At 37.7% G+C, this 23,149-nt stretch overlaps 1 protein-coding gene across 3 annotated transcripts in view; it reads left to right on the top strand.

The window, feature by feature from the left end:
* The first annotated feature begins 361 nt into the window (after positions 1-361).
* Positions 362-23,149, top strand: part of npas1 (neuronal PAS domain protein 1) — a 71,903-nt gene continuing 49,115 nt past the window's right edge. The window contains exons 1-3 of one of the 3 annotated variants that reach the window (XM_059533437.1): positions 362-855; positions 10,664-10,839; positions 17,175-17,413. In XM_059533437.1, coding sequence (XP_059389420.1) covers positions 10,745-10,839; positions 17,175-17,413 — 334 coding nt within the window. In that variant the 5' untranslated portion in view covers positions 362-855; positions 10,664-10,744. Of the gene's footprint in view, positions 856-1,033; positions 1,345-1,915; positions 2,008-10,663; positions 10,840-17,174; positions 17,414-23,149 lie in introns of those variants that run through there. The other 2 variants (XM_059533440.1, XM_059533438.1) reach the window with 2 other exon arrangements.

The raw sequence follows: 23,149 nt of genomic DNA, 5'->3' as shown, positions 1-23,149 counted from the left end.
GGGAGGGGTTGGAGCGGGTTTATTCGCTCAGTGTTTGTTAGCATGAGCCCGTTGGGGCGAGATGATATCAATAGAGCAGTTACGCTGAAGACGGAGAGTAAAGTATGTGTTTGTCTGAAAGAAGTGTTGTTCAAGTCGAATGTGACGGAATCTTAGCTGAACGCTAGCCATAACTTCACTCTCCCTCGCTCTCTTTTACTCCGTGTGCTAATCAGCATTTGAAAGGCAGCTTTGACAGTGAGAAAGAAAAGTGAGGGCAGTGGGGAGGAGGGAGTGTGAACGAGAGAGAGAGGGGGGGCTACAAGCATTTCTTTTATATTTACTGCTGATTGAGGAGAGAGAGAGAGAGAGAGAGAGAGAGAGGGAGCGGGTGAAGAGACGACTGGTGTGTGCAGCTTTCCCATGAGGAAATGAAAAGAAGCTCAGCAAGGAAAGAGAGAGAGAGCCAAAGTGGGGAGCACGCCAGAGAAGGAAACAGACTGGCATCCTCTCACTCCAGTCATATCAGAGGCGATCCCGCTTGGGAAGTGAGGGAGGAGAGAGAGTGAGAGTGTGGTCAGTAGTTACCGCCGATGTGCGTCCACAAACACACACACACACTCTTGCGGCAGCAGACCGCTGTGTATTCGACTGCACTTTTGTGCGGGCAGCTGGGATTGTTCTTGGCCCCGTCTGACCCCCTTGTCACACCTCGTGAGTGTGTGTGTGTGTGTGTGGGAGCACGAGGGTCCTGGAACGTGGACTGAGCGGAGGGGAGGGTCACTGGTTCGGGTATCCAGACGGGTCCGAGGCATCTGAGGAAGAGGTGGAGGGAAACATCTGCCCCCAAAACACCTGGGTGGACATGCACATCAGGTGAGTCCCCTTGTAGTGGGAAACACAACTTCCTCTTGTTCTAGTCCATGTTGACGTCCACATGCCAGACTGTCACATGCATATCTGACAGTTTGAAGTCTCACTGGTGTAGATTCATTCGAAGGGTTTCTCCTTTCTCCTCTTAAACTTGTTGATCGCTGCATGCATGGAGGCTTGGCTTCCTGGGAAAGTTTTTGGGAAAGACACTTTGCTCATAAGTGCACTTGTCTTTCTCCCTCAGTGAGGGGGGTATTGGGAACGGAGGGGAGGAACGCTGGGGTTAACTGTGCGAACCGCCTCGGCTCGCTCTCAAACATCATCTCTCACTTAATTAGTGGATTTTACAAGATCAGTGCGCTGTGCTTTGACGGCGTGTTCTGTGGATGGGAGTGAATGGTAGCGGCAAGACGGCCGTTCTGTTATCTGATGTCTTTGGAATTAACAGCTTCTTCTAAATGACTGGATTTAAATTAGGAATGAAAAGCACGGGTAAATATTAACCTTCTCCTTCATTAGTCAGTTTGGGCTTAGCATGGGATTGTTAAAGAATCTAAATAGTTTGTAAATAGCTTGTTTTTGAAATGAACTTTTTGTGAAGAAAAATAAAAAAATAAAAAACTTTTTTTTTAAATGCATAAATCATATTGTAACAAGAAAAGTTATAATAATAGTTGTAATAATAATAATAATTTATCTTACTGTTATTATTTTGTCATGCATCTTGCTAAATTCTTTTGATATTGGCAACGCTTTAGATTGCAATCAAATCAATCTTAAACCAAGTCACCATATTTCTATATATTAATTTAACACATATTGCATGTGAGTACAATTGTTATTAAAGTAATAATAATGACAGTGTATTTTTAAGCAGCTCCACAAAATATTTTTACATTTAATCCATTTTTCATTATTACTCTGTACTTACTATGTACTTACAAAGTTATTACAATGTAATTAACCATATTGTAAAGTGTAAGTACTATTTTCATTTATACTGTGTATTTTCCAGCTAGATTGCTTAATAAACAGAAAATTTAAGTTGTTTATTTGTTTTACAGCAATGCTGGACAAATGGAATTCATAAGGCAGGAATTATTTTGACACTTTCAGACTTACTATGGGAGCAGTTGCCCAGGAAAAGCACAACAAGTGAGAGAACTTGCTTGGGACTCTGTCATTTTAGGCTTAGGAGGTTGGAAGTTTACTTGCTGTTTTCTTTTCATCACTTTTCTATTTGAGTGTTTCAGTCAATGGTTTCATATCAGTCTGGAAATCTACCGGTTGATCTTTAAATGCACATGTCTGAACACATTGTAAAAAGTGAAAATGAGCAGATAATACAGCTTAAGTTTTTCTACCTAACATACCGGTTTAAAATTACTGTTATAATGTAGAGTAATGCAAAATTATTTAGTCATGTTAAATTATATTTTTTCACTTGAATAAAAGCTGTTTATTTAGACGTTACTACAGTACATATAACAGATTGTTTGGGTTACCTGAAACATCTTATTGATTTATTTTTTACAGTTTTTATTGCTTATCTTGGCGAGGATAAATTCTTTCTTTCTTTTTGTCTTCTTCTTTTTATTTTACATTCTGGCGGGACTATGTTTTCTGAAGAAAACATGTTACTGATGGTTAATATAATTTAACATATTGTAACTGTATTAATCACAGACCCAAAAATGCCATTTTATGTAGAGCGAGCTGCCCTGTTAGTAATGCATACACATCCAAATCCGCATTTGGAGGCATCTCTGAAAAGAACGTGCAGAGAAAATTGATAGAAGTTATGCAGGTATGTACGAGGGAGCTATAGGACCATAAAAGCCGTCACACACAAACACACACACTTGGAGTGGGACAGACAGGCCTGGTGACAGAAAGTGTCAGTGAGGTGTCAGTGAGAAGCTGTTGGTGTCACACTTGGTTGACCTGATCTGTGGTCAGACTGTCCACTGCAGCCCGTTGTGACTCCTTACATAACCACTTCCTGCCACTCACGCCCAGCTCTGCAGGGACACGCGTGGATATTTATATACTCAACATACACACACCACACACACATCAATATGTCCTTATAAACACACACACACACACACACACAAACAAGAGCCCCTGTCGATACACAGACCCCTCAGTCTTCTGCAGTCAACAAGATGTGATCGTACTAACTGCTTTTGACCTACTGCAGCCTTGAAATGATCGCTCATCATCCATAACATGTACATAAGCAACACACAAGTGAGAGAGAGAGAGCACCTTACGACAGTCATATATGTTTTTGACAGTCAGAATATTTTTGAAACCAAGGGTGTATCTCATGAAAATGTTTAGGTCGCATCTCACCCCAAAATAAACAAACTATTAACATAAAAAAAAAAATTAAATATAAGAAAACAAAATTAATATTTTTAAAAAAAATTCGATTGGGACATTGGAAAAAAAAATCTCAAAGTTGTAAACTTTTCTTGTTATTAAATTAACAGGTTTTGGGAAAATTGTACTATTTGACAATAAAATAAGGTATCGGTTTAATATATTGCGAGTTGTCCATGTGGGGAAAAAAAGGGAAAAAACATACACTCTAAATGTATCCATAATAGTGCACAATCCTCGTATCCTCACTGTACTCGCAAATGGTACTCTGCTTGATACAGAGATGTTTAAATGCACTAATGTGCACATATATGGCTGGATATAGACTAGACTTTTTTCTGACATCATCTCTGGCTGTTTGAATCTATGTGTGTTTCAGGACCCGAGTGTGTCAGATTTAGCAGTATTTGGTTAACTACAATGCAAGTCTTTACTATTTTGAAATGCAGATTTTTCTAATTTCCAAATCTTTCAATTTAAATACAATTTAAATAAAATTGTGTACATCCAACCAGTTTCAATGAAATATAGATCATTCAGTCTTGGAACTGAACAAGACATATTCATATTGAAATATCTGATTTATGTTGGCAGATCTTATATGATATCTGGACCAGACACATGTCAAGATTACTGGATTGTTTTTTTTTCTTTTTTTTCTACATACCCTCCATTTTATCTCACTACTGTCTAGAAAAAAAACTGAGATATTAAAGAAATCTCATTGTGACCCCCCCCCCCAGCCCCCCACAGAGACAAGTACAAAAATATAGAGAGAAAGAGATGCTGTTAACCTTCTTTGTGAACACTTCATTTTCTCACTGTTGAATGATTGCTTATGTCCTTAGAGCTGCAAGGGTTGAGAATTAAAACATTTAAAATTACTCATAGATTTTCCTCTCTCAAGCTTTCAGTTAGTCACTGTTTTGATATTTAAAATTTTATTTAAAAAGAAACACAAAAGTTATGTCCCTCTGAGGGATGAATGGAAGATCTCCGGGACCAGTCGAGCATCCGTTCTGCTTTCTGCTTCACCGTTGCGGGTCGGGCGTGTAAGGTCAGTTTGATCTAATCAAATGGGGTATTGATTCCATTTGATAATTAATGGGCCTGCAGGTGAAGATGAAGATGCAGCCTCCAGCTCTAAGGATTTGAGAGGAACCTTGGATTGGGAGTGATGGGAAGCTGCCAAGGTCAGCAGCAAACCACGGGAGCCGTGTCCAGCCAGAGCGCAGAGCGAGAGAACTCCAGTTAAATGAGATGGGGAGAGAGAAATGCTGTTGACCAGAGCTGATTTATCAGCGCTCAGAGAAAACGAGACAACATCTGACTTCCTAATGCTGAACTTCAAATGCAGAGAGATGCGAAGAGAAATTAGTATTCTGCAGAAGAAGCTCCATATATTGATGGAAAACTACATGCAGTATATATATATATATATATATATATATATATATATATATATATATATATATATATATATATATATATATATATGTGTGTTTGTGTGTGTGTGTGTGTGTGTGTGTGTGTGTGTGTGTGTGTGCGTGTGTGTTGCTGAACTATTTGCACTTCAAAGATATCGGGTTAATAATTTCAAAAGCAAATTTAATTTACTGTTACAAGCTATAACATCATTTCTGCAGTTTTTTATATTACATATTACCTCGATATGCATCAAAGACTGAGAGGAGTTAAATTATCGACATTTTCTTTTATTCATGACTCTGTGTTAATGTTTTAAAGATAACTTTTGTTCTCTCGGATGATTTTAGTGGCATAAATACTTTGTTTTTGCGACTTTAGCAGCCCTTGCAGAAATATCAACCAATAACTTTTTTCCCTTTTTTTTTCTTTCCTGATTTTAATTAAGCCAAAGTTTGCTGGAAAATAAACCGTTTTTACAAGAGAACAAACTGGACTTTCAGAATTGCATTGAAAATCGATGTGTTGAACTTTAAAGAAGTGATATTTGCTGTTCAGGTGACAAGCCACAATGAACATTAACAGTAAATAAATATGGAAGGTATTGATTGACTTTCACTTTTGAAGAAAAATTGTCAGAGGAGAGCATATGAGGGGAAAATAGTCTTTCTAACTCAAAATTCCACTTTTAATTCAACTTGTTTCACATTATTTGTAAAATGTACTAGCAGTTGTAAATTCTACACTAAATTTGATATTTTACTGGTAAACTAATTCTAGGTCTTCACCTTCTTATCATTACATACTGCTATTGCTTTCTTCTGCAATACAAAAATAGTAAATTTCAAAGATTTCATTTGTTTTCCATGCATTTTCTCTGAAGTTTAGCTTTCCAACTTCAAATATGATGTAAAAGTCTTCTACATCCATTTGATGAATGTGTTTCATGAGTAAATGATGAGTAAAAGATGAGTAAAGGATGACTGAACTGTTATTTTTGGGTGAGCTGGTGCTGCAGACGAGATTTCAGCATCAGTAGTCGATCTCTCAGTGTCAGATTAACCTCTAGACTAGGGTGACCATATGAGCCATTTTCCCAGGACGCGTCCTTGCCAGGATTTCTATATTGCCTAAAACATCCAAAGAAGTTTGACCAATAACATGCAGGTATGGTACATAATCAACCAATCGTGGCGTGTGAGAAGGTGAGATCTACAGAGAACGGTCAAAGCAATGCAAATACACGTACATGTTAGGTGTTTGTTCGTTCATTCAACTTGAAGCGTCGCTGCGCACCGATCATTGTATGACACCAAAGTACCAAGAGAGTGATTTTAATGCATAAGGAGCCGCCAGCTCTGCTCTCTATAGCTCTTATGAATGTCATACAATGATCGATCTGCACAGCACAAACAGCCAAAATCTGGATATTTTAGGCAATATAGAAATCCTGGCAAGGACACGTCCTGTGAAAATGGCTCATATGGTCACCCTACTCTAGACAGTTATGGCTAGAGAGCTGTGTGATGTGACTGGCCTGCCACAGCTGTTTACTGTTTAGATTTATTAAGAAAAAGGAGGCGGGTGCCAGGAACGTGCGAGAGAAAGTGCCCGGTGGCCACATACAGAAATTGTTTTCTTCTTCTGTCAAAGGCATTCAAAGGTCAAAGTCACCAGAGTCACCCTGCATTACGAAAAATGAATAATCCAGACCATTCCAGAGGTCCTTCACGCATACCCTTACCACTGCATGTGACATTTAGAATGGAATGGTAGTGTTATATCTGCTCTGGAAATGTGGGACCAATAAATGTTGTTGGGAGAGAGAAGAGAGAGGGAGTTTGTGTGTGTGGTGTATTGTCTCCGTGCAGACTGGCTTAAATGTGTTCATTTTCCCCATTTGGCGGCTCCATAGGGAGGGGTGGAGCGCACTAACGAACCTCTGACAGCTGGAGGCCCTAATTAACGATCCCCTCTGAAAAAAAACAGCCACAGGCTCACCCAAATGCACACCCAGGCTTGGTTTGCTCCCGTACCCCGGCCTGAGCCAAATAACACCGCATACAAGCCACACAAAGTACTGTACACACATGCTGCAGTTAGGACCGACACCCTTGTTGCTATTAGAACAATATAAGTATTAAAAAATACAAATTCTTTCATCGTTTACCTATTATGTTATCTTTCACTAAAACTATTTTTAAAAAGCCAGTAATTGAAATTAATAATTGAATGTAAAAAAAAAAACTTGAAATGACTGTAAATTGGAAAAGTTGTAAAATGACTAAAACTACAACTGAAGTACAAATAAAGCTAAATAGAAATATTGAAATTAAAACGAACAAATATGAAAATGAAAGTTACCTAAAATATGAAGTATTAAAAAAAATCTATCTATCTATCTATCTATCTATCTATCTATCTATCTATCTATCTATCTATCTATCTATCTATGTAAACACACACACACACACACACACACACACACTTGTATTTCATTGAAGTCTTTGGGATTATAAAATGTTTTAAAGTTTAAAGAAGTACATTATTTTAAAATCCATACAGTTGTCCATTGTGCTGGCTCTGTTTGAACCGGATCTAATGCAGAATGTCATGGAAATAATTAAATTGCAAAATAATTGTTTTCATGCCTAGAAAACATAGTAAAATGTTAAATAATTAAAAATTGCAAAAAGCATATTGATTGACCAAGTACTTTCACAAATATATGAAGCAGCTCTAACACTTCCAAAAATGAATATCCTGTAAAAGTCCAGTCCTTCAGTGGAGGACACTGCCTCTCTTTCTCAGTACGGATGTGGAAAGTCACTTTATGGTTGAATTTCACAGCAGACCATGACCTTCTTTGATACCATTGTCTGTTTGTGAAGGGCATGAATGGGCACACCTTGCATCAAGGTTACAGAGTTAATTGAACAATTACGCTGGACAGGACCTCCATTATGTCTGCAGAGATAGTGAGATGCCGAGCAAGATCCCGCACGCGATTAGATGAGGTGCGATAGGCTAAAGACCAGGATGTGTGTGTGGTACAGCTCCTAATGCTGATTGCGCTCCTTCACATGTAGATGTGTTTTGTTTGTCTGTGTGTGCTTCTGATCTCTTATATGTGCAAAATCTGGTGCAAGTGTTGTTTCATATACAATTTATCAGCAATTTAAGAGTTCTAATGTTTCACTTAGACATCGTCATCTAGAAGATTAATCTGAGAAGCATGAAACGTCACCATTTGGCCACAGTTGAATGTGTTATTTGCCAATTCTTTTTAGTTATTTGTGAAATTTACTCAATTTCTGAGTTAAAATTGATTCTACACCTATATATTTTTTATTGTATTAAAATTCTCTTCTGGGCATCAGAACAGGGTCAAAGGGCTGTTTTAAGCTAACAAGGATATTAAAGCACATCTCATACAGTCTCTGCAGCTAATGTTAAACTGTTGTGAGCTATGATGTAATAGTACTTGTCTTGGGCTCACCTGAAATGAACAGGGCTTTATACAAGTTCATGTTGTGCCAGAGGTGGCATGGTGATATGATGAATCTGCTGACTTTGTGCTGTTTGTGTGTTTGTACTGTGCCAGGTCAGGTCAAAGTGGTAGTGTAAGGGCTGTGGCATGTAGCCAATATGACCGTGTTGTGATTTACCCAGAGCTGGCCAGCGGGCAATTCACACCTGTGGGTATGGCATCAAGCTGCTGGAGGGCACACTGGCCCTTTAAATGTCAGAAAGACAAGCACTGAGGCCAAAAAGCCCTGGAAACTCATGGAAATGGAGTCTGTTTTTGTGTGTGTTTGTTATTTGGGATTTGCTGTACATCCACAAGACCAGTTGGATTTAAAGAGAAAAGATTGTAATAATAATAACACTGTATATCCATATATGGGTACATACCAGCATTAAGTGATATGTACTATATACAAACTGCTTGAGTGTTTACATTGTTGCAAAATGTAAACACAGCTTTATATATAAAGTTGCATGTATGTCACATTCTCACATACATAAAGCGATACACACTGTTTAGTAGAGCTAACTGCCTGATTTTAAATTGTTTTTATTTTTATCACAAAATATATCTATATTATTGCCCAGCTCTCTTTGTAAAGTTGGATATAAAACTATGTCTAACTTTATCCATATACATACAGTATACCCACATATTCTCTATTGCATATCTCAACTGCTTGATTGCTTGCATTGTCACAAATTGTTAACTGTGAGACACTCTAGAACAGGCTGTTTTGTTAAGATACAGTGAATAGCAAAGGAAGAATCTGGAACCGGTTCTCTTGTCTGTGTACTTTTGTATTTGGTACTGTCTGATGAACACCAATGCAGTATATAAAAATGTAAACAGCTTTTTGAAAACATGTAAATGCTGTTTTACTTTTTTAATGCTTCACGACAAGTGGGGTCGGAAACGGAAATTTGGCTGATGGGTTGTCATTATGAATGAGTCATTGAATCGTTCTTTAAACCAATGGATTCAAAAACACTGAATGTCAAGAATGAACAAGCTGACGGTTTTCATTCAAAGCACTGATACATTAGATTATTTCTGAATGAATTAGTGAGTCATTGAATCATTCAACAGATTCATTCAGAGCTGAACTGAAGTATCTGACAGTAATGTGTTGGAAATGTAAGTGACTCAATTAGGGATGACCCAAAATAGTTGACAATCCTTAGCTTTGATTCGAGGAGCTTGATTCGACTACCAATTGCACAGTCCAGTATTCGCAGGCTGTTATTATTATGCCATTTTGACTATATGGGGGAGCTCAAATGTCTGATTTCACATAGAACTACTGGTTTTCTCCCAATAAGTTAATATACAGCCTATTATGATAAAGCCGTGAATAAGAATCTGAAAAGAAAGAAGCTTCAAATAAATATTTTAAAGTGAATCCGTGGATATTTTATTTATGATATAAGATGGACAAACGCTTTATTGTAGTACTATGGTGATATCTCTTCAACGCACAGCGCGAGCAGGACAAACTACAATGCAGAATATTAATAACTATGACTGGGACTGTCATACACATACCATTATAATGAAAACACCATTATAATAAAACGCTGTGAATTTTTAGAGTTTAGCTGCTGTGTTTCTGCACATTGTTGCGTGAAGAAAGCGTCCACAAAATGAGTTCATTCAGACACGCTCATGTGCATTCGGGCCCTTTTTTCAGAGAGCCTATAAGTCATGATGTGTAAATAACGAAGCATATTCTGTTTGAAATAATGAGTTAATCCCACTGATTAAAAACTTGCTATTAAATGCGTCACTCTACTGGTCATCTTCAGCACGAGCAGCTTAAAACAGAAATGCAGAACATTAATACGACTGTCATATAGGCTAACGTAATAAGGAGAACACTATTGTAAAATAAAAAAAAATTGTGAATTGTTAGGGTTTCGCTGACGTTTAGTGTTAACTATCTTTTAATCAAAACATAAAAACATTATTTACCCCGTTTGTATCTGCGAGGCGTTTATTACACATTTTCCCTGTGTGTTAACGTCAGTAATTATGGCAGTCGAATGTCTGACTTGACTCAATGTATTTTGCCCCGCCCCCAAACATATGATTCGACTATCAGTCAAATATCTGCAAGATTTAAAAATTCCGATATGACTTTGAAAATCCTTAGTCGGGGACACCCCTAGAATCAATATTTTAAAATTGTCTGTAGCATATTTGAAACACACTTGTGCTTGTAAGATACTGCGTGGATATGTCATGTACTGTATTACAGGCCTATACTTTAAAACATATATTTTAAAAATAGTAAACAGTGTTTGCTATTCTTTCAAAACTCAAAACTGCCACCCAGAATGGCATATGAGTATGCAAAAACAAAACTCTCAGAACACAGTTTTACATCATAAAATGTAAAAATCTAGTTCACGTCATAGCAGTTTATTTCAATACTCATTTGTCTCTTCCCTCTGTTCTGTTGTCTTTCAGCTTTTCTGTTGGGGGTCTCGGACTGACATAGCCTCGGCCAATCACAGCCTGAGTTAGAGGTGGCGGCCCATAGGGGGCGTGATGGCGGCCATGCCGTTCGTCAGCGAGGGAAAGTGTGTGAGCGTGGAGTGGGACTTCCTACAGGGGCTCCTCGCCAAACCACCCACCTTACCCTGGTGAGGACAAACACACCTTCACACAAACATCAAAGACTTTTCTTTTCTTTTTTTTTATTCATGGATTATTTTCTTTTTGTAAATTTCTTTGTTCCTTTTCTATGGTTAAATTAGATTTTAGTACTCAAAAAGGCTAATTAATTGAAATCATGATAGAATTTAACAACTTGTCAACAAAAATGTATTTTTTTCACTGCGTGAAATTCTTTTTTTTTCTGCCAAATTAGAAATGTTCCATTATGATTTAATAAAATTGTACTTAAAAAAAAAAGTCTAATCAATTGAATTCATAACTACAAAACTAAAGTTTAGGGTCCTATTTTAACGATCTAAACGCAAAGTGTAAAGTGCACGGTGCAGGTGCACTCAGGGCGTGTCCAAATCCACTTTTGCTATTTTAACGATGGAAAAACGGTTGGCGCGCCCGGGTGCATGGTCTAAACGGGTTGTCCCTATTCTCTTAATGAGTAATGGGTGTTTTTTGGGCATAACGTGCAATAAACCAATCAGAGTCTCATCTTCCATTCCCTTTAAGAGTCAGTTGCGCTTGTGCCATGACAGATTTGCTATTTACACGGCGGAATTTGGCAAGCGCAAAGACAGAACGCATCTCCAAGATGAAACAGAGCTGTTCGTGTACGAGCAAATAGATAGCCTAATTCTGAATATATTTAATTAGCCTACAAAAAATTATTATGCATTGCAATCCTTTAATTTTTTATATTTGGCATGTTTGTGTGCTGCTATGTGTCCCTGTGTATAATAAGCAGCGTGTACGCGCGTTGCAGACCTGCCTATACTAACACACTCTTTAAATAAGAAAGAAAAAACATTGCGCCAGACTTTAGACCAGGTTTGAGTTGGTCTATGGCGCAGTCTATTTTCAGCTCCTTAAAATAGCAATGCGCCTGAACACACCTCTTTTTTAGACCAGCACACCCATGGACGTGAAAATGCAAATGGCTCCGGACTGAAACTAGCAAACACACTTGCGCTGCACCTTGCGTCACATTGTGCTTGGTGTATTAAAGGGCCCTTAATGTTAAAATTAAAAAATGGAAGACAATTGTGTGAATCTCAACAAGAAAATATTACTTTGAGAAGTACATTCTACTGTACAATTGTACTATATGGTCAATGTTTCTTCCAAGTTAAGCCACACTTTGAGTTTGTGTTTTTACGCAGAGACACGAATAACTAGCAGACTTTGTATTTAAATAGCAGTCTTATTAGACTTTAATATTCACTGACACTAATCCATATCACGATTTGATTACGTGAACAGCGCTACTTCAGATTTTCTTCCAAAATGTGCTAAATGTTGTGACGTGTGTTTTCCACTTCATGGATATAAAAGGACCTTACACACACACAAACACACACACACACACACACACACAAACACTTTGATGCATCAAATGAACAGTCTTCCCATACACATACAGTACAGTAGCTAACAATTCAATTTCTCTTTTGCGCTTTGGCTCCTGCCTCGGCTCAGTGTAAGCCCTTGGCTTGGTTCCATTAGTAGGAGATTAACTAAGTTTTAGTAGAATTATTAATGTCTGCTCAGCTGTGGAGGATATAAAACTCAACAGAATCAATGGCTCTGTATTGACTGAAGCCTCCAGGGCCATCTTAGTACAACAATGAGATGTGCTCTCAGACTTTTTTACTTGAACAATGCTGTTTACACACCGAGAAATCTCACAGGGCCTCAGTCCACATTACATTCACACTATTGTTTTAGCAATTTTTTATAATAATTATAATTTATTTAAATAATAATAATTATTATTATTATTTTAACTGTAATTACACAAATGCAGATAGAAATATATTACTAGAAAAGTAAAAAAAAAAATTGGGATAATAATAATACTTTTATCTACTGTAACACTAAAAGTTAATGTGTCTTAAATCCACTTTCAAACATTCAAACTCAAGCTTTAAACATTTCCAATCCTCAAGCCTTTATTCTGGCAGAACACTGCTGAAATGCAGTATTATAAAGTAGTACATCTTTTTTGCATATGCCGCGTTCCCAAATGCATGTAAAACTTGCAGCATGAGCAGAATTAGAGTTTGTTGAGTTTGCTGTGAACCGACAAGTCCTCAGACGATGAGGAAAAAACAAATCACTTCACTTTGAAACATGCAGTGCATCCGACTATCAATTCATTTAATTAAATCACAGCTTTAGATTTGATAACTGCACTAAGCTTTATCACAATCAGTGAATATAATTAATTATTAGCTTTTCATCAAACACAAACATTCTGTGGATCGCCCTCTTCTCTCACAACACACACACATTTTTTCCTCGCCTTCCCTCCATCCCGTGCTCATACTGCCCTGCATCTGCAGGATGAATGAGAATCAATGTCACAGACACAGAAAGAGAGCGAGAGAGGCGCGTTCGGCTCCGTCTCGCAGCGCAGTCACAAATTGTAGAGTGGCCGTGACAACATAATTCCTCCACTCAGGCCCCATTGAGAGCGAGTCGATATCCAATCAGAGTGACAGCTACCTGGGCCTGCCCCCGAAACAACCCCTCCCTCCATCGATCCCTCGATCAAGACTGGGGCTCACCACCCAGGAGGGAGCCTTGATAAGAAACGCATGCGTTGGATTTGGGCTGGACGCTGGTGAACCTGATCACAGATCAGCCATCATGCTCTGAGATGTCTGGAGAACACCTGATGGGATCAAAAGAGATGCAGAGTGACAGCTTGACGCTTACTGGCGATCTCCATTAAGGGCTCTGCTAGAAAAAAAAATCATACTAAATAAATAAATTCACCATTTTTTCTAAATGCATGTTTTTTTTATGCACGTTTCATTTTATAATGACTTTTTTAACTCAATATTCTGTGAAGCAACAGACTTCTCTGATCATTTTGCCTGCCTAAAACCTGCTCTTTTCTTACAGTCAACTGCAAGCTTGCATTTAGATGTTCCTTCGTCCGATCAACAACCAATGAATGTTCCTACCTTACTTTTCTTTTTTCTTCTTCTTTTTTTCAGTTGAAAGAAAGTATCTGGCTACTTCTGTTTCATTGCAACATTAGAACTAATTGTAGCAGGGCCGGCCCTGACCAATTTGCTGCCCTAGGCAAGATTTTACCTGGCGCCCCATGCATCACAGCCCATTTCACCCTGTCATTGTGTTCATGATTTAGCATATATACACACACACACCCACACACACATTACAGCAGAACTGTTTCCAACACTCATAATAAATCATCATATTAGAATGATTTCTAAAGGATCATGTGATAGACCGGATGTCACATGTGACACTGAAGAATGGAGTAATGATGCTGAAAATTCAGCTTTGCATCACAGAAATAAATGATAATTTAAAGTATAATAAATTGAAAACAAATTATTTTAAATTGTAATAATATATCACAATATTACATTTTTTTCTGTATTTTTGATCAAATAAATGCAGGCTTGATGAGCAGAAGAAACTTCTTTCAAAAACATTAAAAATAGTAATGTGTCCAAACTTTTGTCCTGTACTGTATCCCCCCAAAACTGCACAACTGTAGAGTAAAACATTGATAAAAAAGTGATAATAAAAAATGCGTCTTAAAACTGACATGATTGTACAAAATCACAGTCTGGGGACTCAGAACTCAGAACAACTGCTAACATTAAGTTTAAGGTAAAAATAACTGCCATGAAATTATAGTATCTTACTCCTATGCAATAAATTGTTCATTCACTACATCTCTTTACCTGTCTTTATCCTCTTCTCTTCTTTTTGGCACTGTATCTATCGCAGACTATGCTCATTTATAATGTGTCATGTAAATTCGGCCTTCCATCACAATCAGGAAACTTTCACCGTGTCTAGAACTGGCGCGAGCTGCCAGGCCCGTTTCTACGAGCTGTGTGTTAACAAAAGCAGTGCTGTCTACATTGGATGCGGCGTCGGGCACGCTACACAACAAATTACCAACAACTGATCGTGCGCACGCTCTGTTTCTGACGCGTTTCAAGCACTCGATGGGCGGGGGAAGATTGAAGAGCCAGACTTTTTTTTTTTTTTTTTTTGCTTTATTTGGTAGTATTTCGAATTAATGGTTTTTAAATAGTAGCCTATTATAAAAAAAAAAAATACATAAAAAAAATTCACTCGTTCACTCAGTCTGGCGCCCCTATGGATGAGTGGCGCCCCTAGCATTTGCCTATACCGCCTATGCCGCGGGCCGGCCCTAAATTGTAGACAACTTGTAGTAATTATTGGGGACTATTAAGGGTGTTTTGAAGAATCATATTGGTTCAAAGGAAAACGTGCAAAATGATCTAAAACGATTTTTACATTTGGGAGCAAAAAATTTATAAAATAATTAAAAAAAATAATAATAATAATAAAAAAAAAAAAATATATATATATATAATTTTTTTTTTTTTGCTCCCAAATATAACATTCATTTTTGAAGAACCCATTCCTAAAATAAGTGTCATGTAATATCATATTAGATTATATAAAAGATTGAATTATCCGTTTGTATATATATTTTTTGATGTACTGAATTCAAAACAAATTTTCTGTTAAATATTTTTATTAAGCAGACAGCATCTTTTTATTCTTTTTTACTATTCGAAACAAGGGTTATACAAAATAAATAATAAAAAAATGCAGAATAAAAAAATAATAAAATGACCACCGTTAATCTCATAATTTCTGACCAGTATGTATAAGCAGAGAGAAACGGCAACTAAACATCTTTATTATTTCTTATTCGGCTAAAAGTGATGCAATATTATCTGAAAGCATAACGCGTAACGTAACTTTGTGTCTGCCAACTATTTTGTTGGAAAGTCCTGGAGTCACTAAACCTTTTATTATATATTATATTATTAGATAGTCTACACTCACCTAAAGGATTATTAGGAACACCATACTAATACTGTGTTTGACCCCCTTTCACCTTCAGAACTGCCTTAATTCTACGTGGCATTGATTCAACAAGGTGCTGAAAGCATTCTTTAGAAATGTTGGCCCATATTGATAGGATAGCATCTTGCAGTTGATGGAGATTTGTGGGATGCACATCCAGGGCACGAAGCTCCCATTCCTCCACATCCCAAAGATGCTCTATTGGGTTGAGATCTGGTCACTGTGGGGGCCATTTAAGTACAGTGAACTCATTGTCATGTTCAAGAAACCAATTTGAAATGATTTGAGCTTTGTGACATGCTGCATTATCCTGCTGGAAGTAGCCATCAGAGGATGGGTACATGGTGGTCATAAAGGGATGGACATGGTCAGAAACAATCCTCAGGTAGGCCGTGGCATTTAAACGATGCCCAATTGGCACTAAGGGGCCTAAAGTGTGCCAAGAAAACATCCCCCACACCATAACAACACCACCACCAGCCTGCACAGTGGTAACAAGGCATGATGGATCCATGTTCTCATTCTGTTTACGCCAAATTCTGACTCTACCATCTGAATGTCTCAACAGAAATCGAGACTCATCAGACCAGGCAACATTTTTTCAGTCTTCAACGGTCCAATTTTGGTGAGCTCGTGCAAACTGTAGCCTCTTTTTCCTATTTGTAGTGGAGATGAGTGGTACCCGGTGGGATCTTCTGCTGTTGTTGCCCATCAGACTCAAGGTTGTGCGTGTTGTGGCCTCACAAATGCTTTGCTGTATACCTCGGTTGTAACGAGTGGTTATTTCAGTCAAAGTTGCTCTTCTATCAGCTTGAATCAGTCGGCCCATTCTCCTCTGACCTCTAGCATCAACAAGGCATTTTCTCCCACAGGACTGCCGCATACTGGATGTTTTTCCCTTTTCACAACATTCTTTGTAAACCCTAGAAATGGTTGTGCGTGAAAATCCCAGTAACTGAGCAGATTGTGAAATACAGTACTCAGACCGGCCCGTCTGGCACCAACAACCATGCCACGCTCAAAATTGCTTAAATCACCTTTCTTTCCCATTCTGACATTCAGTTTGGAGTTCAGGAGATTGTCTTGACCAGGACCACACCCCTAAATGCATTGAAGCAACTGCCATGTGATTGGTTGATTAGATAATTGCATTCATGAGAAATTGAACAAGTGTTCCTAATAATCCTTTAGGTGAGTGTATATTGTTATGATAAATATATAATATTATATATTGCCTATATAAAATAAAATATCTGTTTCTCACACCCTTTATGTTATGAGGAATAAAACATCAGTCAGTAATCAAACAGCACTAACTTGCCTTGACGTCCTTCTACATTAACATTGTCTAATCACTGTCATCCTTTCTCCTTCACTTCTCTTCTTTTCTTTTCTATCCTGTCTTACTTTTTCCCAGCTTGCAGAACATGAGGAAGGAGAAGTCGCGCAATGCAGCTCGTTCTCGGCGTGGTAAGGAGAACTTTGAGTTCTTTGAGCTGGCAAAGATGCTTCCGCTCCCCGGGGCAATTACCAGCCAGCTGGACAAGGCCTCAATCATCCGCCTCACCATCAGTTACCTGCACATGAGACACTTTGCCAGCCAGGGAGACCCACCCTGGAGCCCTCTACTGGAGGGAGAGAACAACTGCAACAAGAGTAAGTGTGCGCATTACACCTAGAGAAGGAGAGTCAAACTGAGAAACTCATTTCCTGGAGGGCCCGAGTCCAGTAGAGTTGGAACAAAAGGGCTCGGGACCTTTTGGTTAGGAATTGAGTTTGATACCCCTGACCAAGAGAAATGCCATTTTATGTGAAAAGAAAGTAGTATGGATGAACAGACTAGATATTTCTATACAAAATTGGAAATAAAACTGCTAAATAACGAGAACTTACCTGATTAAATAGGTCCAAAAACTGAAGGAAATATTAATCGACAGACCTAGGAGATCAATTTAAGTCTTATGTATGCTGTTTTATTTTCTAATTATTTTAAAAGAGGTTAGAGCTTTGTTTACAAAATGTTGGACATATAACATTAAATAAAAATGTTTCAAATATAAAAATAATGAATCATCTGCCAGTAGGTGCAACTAGTTTGAGACCAGATGTTGTTTTATAGTTAATTTATAGTTAACTAATCACAAACTGATAGAACATAAAATTAAAATAAAAAATAAAATAAAAAACATTTTATTTTTTAATTGTAACATTTTGGAAAAAGTATGTTTATGTAACTATATTGAAAAATGACTGAGAATTATTTTTTCAAAATATTTTCTGTTGTTGTTTTTTTTTCTAGATAAACATTGAATAATAATATTAATAAAAATAAGTAAAAATAAATAAATAACAGAAAATAGTAATAAACAGTAAAGCATGTAGCCAAAAGTAACCTGTCAGTGGTGGTAACTACTGTATGCTGGTTTGAAGTGGTTAAATTATATTTCACACCAATTAAAAGACAAATATTTTGGGGTTATTTTTTCAATATTGCTTCTTAAAGGGTGTGTTCATTGTTATAACATTTGAAAGAGCAAGCCTGACAGTACACATAAAGAAGATGAGCAATGGAAAATGCGGGATCCTTCACTACATCTTGCATATTTTGAGGGCAGATTTATATGAGGCTTTCATCGACAACATCAATCCTGACGTCGATTTGTGTTTGTGGTGCCATTAACAGAGGAGATGGCTTTGAGTAAACCACAGCGAAATTCAGAACATGACAGTGTCGATGAATACAAATGCATTATTAATTTAAATTATACATTTAAATGGAATCGGCTATTATTGTCTTATAGTTCGCTCGCGTGCATCGCTTGGGATACTCTCACGTCGAAAATTGCTGGAGAAGAGAGCGATAGAGCGCTTACACATGCAGACCGACACACACACACACACACACAGAAAAGTAATTGAGATTGCGCCACAGGAGTAATCACTTGCAGTCATGCAGAGTTAAACACAGCTCATCTGAAATAATGCATTTGCTAGTTCACTTCCACCTTGTTGCAGCATACAGACTGTATATAGATTGCAGGAGCAGAATCCACTGTCAAAGCTATCATCGGGATACATATTCCTCTCTCTTTTCAGTGGGGTCTCTGTCATCTGAGTTAATTTGAGAGCAGGCTATGCTCTGTCATTCATTACATCCTCTGATAGGTTCATCTCAGTTGTGAGGTGAACAATATATCTAACAGCCAATTAGCTGCTGCCTGTGTGTGGAAGCTGGCGGGGATGAACAAAAGAGCCAGAATCCTCGCTGAAGCTTGTTAACAAGTGGCCCAGACCAAGGAAGTCTGTTTCTGAGAGATGGTCCTTTTGCGAGCCTCATTATACCTGCCGCATCGAAGCCAGTCATCCTGTTAAAATACCTGGGCCAATGTCTCTTTTTCTGTTTCAAAGCCTGGTGAGCTACCTTGCTGTCTGCTGTCTACTGTGACTTACTAGAAGCGTTCGACAGTCTAGCTGTTTAAAAATATATTATCTACACTGCCAGCAACTATCAAAACGTGGCTAATTACACTATTTACGGGAGAATTATATCTTAAAAAGTATATCAAATATATCATCTGATTTTATATATATATAATCTAAACAATTATATTTATATATATATATATAATCTAAATAAATATTTTTATACACAGATGTCAAAGGGACTAACTTGGTTCATTTAACTGTTCATTCAAATGAATCGCAAGAATGAACCACTTAAAAATAACTAGGATACTACTATGCTAATGATTTAGCATCACTACATTTAGTTTCTCCCCTATGTAGACAACAACTCGTGTGACAAACAGAGCGCGATGGGAGACCAGACTTCCAATAGAGTTTGACGCTAGCATGTTGCTAAGCTACCAATTCTATTCTCTGATAAGCATAATCACACTATAATACTGGGTAAATTAGTAATTTTTTATATTGTATTAACTGGCATATCTCTCAACTCGGTTCAAATCTTGAATTTAATGTTTCTCATGAAGCATACTGCAGTGTATTCTGGGATTGCCACTTTTTGGGAAGAATGTGATGCTGCCATAGAATTTGGCCGTAAGAAAGTATTTTAGAAGGCAGAATAAATATTAGAATAGACTTTATCTCAAGAGCGCTTTTATGATGCCTAAAAATGCTATCTAGTTAGGCAGCTCAGTAGGTTTTTGTACAGAGCTGATGTCTCTCACGCACCCCCTCAACCAAAAGAATAGTGTAACAGGATAGAAGAAAAACCAGACAAAGGGTGGAAGAAATGATCTGTGTGATTTGTAATTATAGAAATTAACTATGCCACAAGGAGAGGGTAATCACAAGGGTTGTCTAATTGCTATTATTACTGAGGGAAAACAACTTAGGGACCATTTACATAACGTTTTCAGTCAAAAATGGGAAACTTTTCATGTGTTTTATCTGTTCGTTTACACTACAACGTCATTTTGGGGACTGAAAACGCATATTTTTGAAATCGGTTTCAAAGTGCAAGTTTAACTCATGCGTGTGCGTTAGGCATGTAGACATGCACAGTACGTGTTGATTTTAAAGGCAAGCGTGAACAAACATAGACAAAAATGGTGGAGTACATGGTACTGTTGTTGCTGCTCAAGAGTTTGCTAACGCTTCTTCAGCAAAGTGTGGATTTACTTCACCAATATTACAACCCACAGCATCTTATACAACATATAATCTTCATTTCCCTACAGGTACTGTTTACTAACTAGGTGACAGCGCCAACTACTGGCCTGGCATACGTGATACAGCGTTTTTGGCCATTTTCGCAAATATGTGTAAGCGTGAATCGTATATACAGTACGTGAAACTTTTTGAAAGCACAAGGGAAAAACTTTTCAGTTTTTGACTACATTGTTGTCGTGTAAACGTAGTCTTAGCTACAACTACGTGTGTGAATGTGTGTGTATCTGTGTTTTGTGTAATACACAAACATACATGTAAGGAAGTGAACCAGGCCAAACTATTATATAGGTGTGTGTGTGTGTGTGTGTGTGTGTGTGTGTGGACACAGACAGCACCTGTGAGTTGATGAATGTAGGCGGCGGTAAAAAACAAATGATATGATACAGACGAGTGTTTCACATAACGATTATCGCACTTCCAAATTGTTGTAATAAGATTGTGTATGTTTTTATCATACATTACCCACAATCAGGGACTAAAGTTATGATTTAGAAGAATTAATGATATTATAAACCACATGCTGTACATTCATATATAGTATAAAGTATAGCCTAACCAATATTAATAAAAAAAAATTAGCTTCCATAGAATGAAAAAAAGAAAACTGAAAATCAGTGGTTACTGTCAGTTGTTTGGGTCCCGACATGCTACAAAATATCTTCTTTTTCGTTCAACAGAAGATCTCAAAAATGTTTGGAACAAGTTGAGGGTGAGTAATTGATGACAGAACTTTTATTTTTATCCATTTACTTATAAAACTTCAAGTTTGATATGTTGACAACTGAAATAAAATAAATGTAGGTCGGAGTACTAAAATTACTGTAACTACTATCGACACTGAAGAGGGACAAGCGCCTCAATAATAAAATAACTTATATAGTGCAATGTTTGTTGTTAGGCTGACAAAAAAGTGTAATAAAAAATTTAAAAAGTGTACAAAAACTATTTATAATGATCTGCTTACATTGATCATAAATGTCAAAATGATTGAGATGGCCAATCAAATCAAAGTAGATGCAATTTACCTCTTAAAGTAACCCTTTACTATCCCATGAGGCCACAGACGAGGAGCTGTGAATCGCAGTAAAGTGACAAATGCATGATATTTGGTCATGTGACAATGACAACAAGGCAGATGTAGAACATTGATATTATATTCATAATACACAGTATTTGTAATTCTTGCACTCCTCCGATGCACTCTGTTACGCAGTACTTTGTTTGTTGTTAGGATGTCAAAAAGGTTTAAAAGTAAGGCTATATTTTAAGCTGGTCTGCATCAGCAGTCTAACAGCCCTATAGTCAATGTCGATCTCAATTAAGATGGGCAATTAAATCAAAGTAGGCGGGGTTTACTGTTATCACAAATAAATCACAATTCAATATCACCATTTTCATCTTTATTCAAAAATAAATTGGCCGATGCAGGCTGAAAAGCTGTGCCGTCATTTTGCAATGGTTGAACACTCGCGCGAAGTCGCGTTGCCTCGGCCAATCAGAGTGCTGTTTACTGGTTGGGTTATGATGATGTGCTGCCTCGACCTCGATCAGAGTGATGTCGACTGATTTGGTTTGTCTCTTTGGTTGAAATCCAAAGCGCTTGATAAAGAGTTGTCATTGCCTGTCCTTTAGCTGCTGTTGGTTATTTTTAAATTAGAAATAATGAGGATAGGCCTAATATATGCTACCATAAAATTATTTTTGAACTATAATTTCCCACAAATTGCATTTCCAAATAAATAAACATATACATGCAAAAATACATGTATGCATAAAGAAATTCAGCTACCTTAAATAAACCAGTTAAAGAAAAACAGAAGAAAAAAAAAAACTTAGAGGCTTTAGCATCTGAACTCTTCATGTATTAATCATGTTGATAGGCCCTATAAAACAAATATGACATATTAATCATGTAAATTTCCTGCACCTGTTATAGACGTCCAAATGACGTCCAAAAAAGTTGATGTCTGAGAGTATGGGATTTAAGATGCAGCCATAGTAGCTTCATTGGAGTTTTGTTTAGAATAATTAACTTATATAATAAGTTGAGGTAGTTATTTTTTTGCACAGTGTTATTTTAACGCACTCAGTGGCTGGTTAAACTGAATTGCGAGTGGTTAGCTGTGGGTAAGATGCAGATCGTTGCACTGAACTGCCACAGACGCTCGCTGAATGTGTACTGGTGTTGAAGTTTGCTGGAATAAACTGGGCTGCTACGGTCATGATGCATATCTTGAACCGCACTGGAGGAACATGAGGCCGTGCCCGGCTCTTCTGAGGACGGGTGGAGATGACGGGTGCGAGTGGAGCGCCGTGAGGCGGGGGAGGGGCGGCGGGGAGGCATGGCTTTTATCTGCTTCTCACGTTTCAAAACCAGGATTGAAAAATGAATAGACAGAGGAAAATCAATTGCATGACCTTCACACAGGGCGAAAGTGGAAGAGAGAGGGAAAGAGACGGGGAGGGCGAGCCGAGGAGTAATGGAGGGACAATGAGAGACAAGAAGAAAAGTAAAATGGCTGTGACAAAAAAAGTGATATTTTATCTCTCTTTATATGCTGTGTATACATGTGTTGTGTGTGTGTGTGCGCAAGTGTGTAGTTGTGCAGGCTCTGCCGGTGAGCGACAGTCTTTATGGATAATGGGGTGATTAAACCTTTTATGTCCGACTGCCAGACCTATGGCCCTTGAAAGGAG

The sequence above is a fragment of the Carassius carassius genome, chromosome 41 (assembly GCF_963082965.1).
Source record: "Carassius carassius chromosome 41, fCarCar2.1, whole genome shotgun sequence".
In the NCBI taxonomy this organism is placed as follows: Eukaryota; Metazoa; Chordata; class Actinopteri; order Cypriniformes; family Cyprinidae; genus Carassius; species Carassius carassius.
This window is presented reverse-complemented; position numbering and strand designations above follow the sequence as displayed.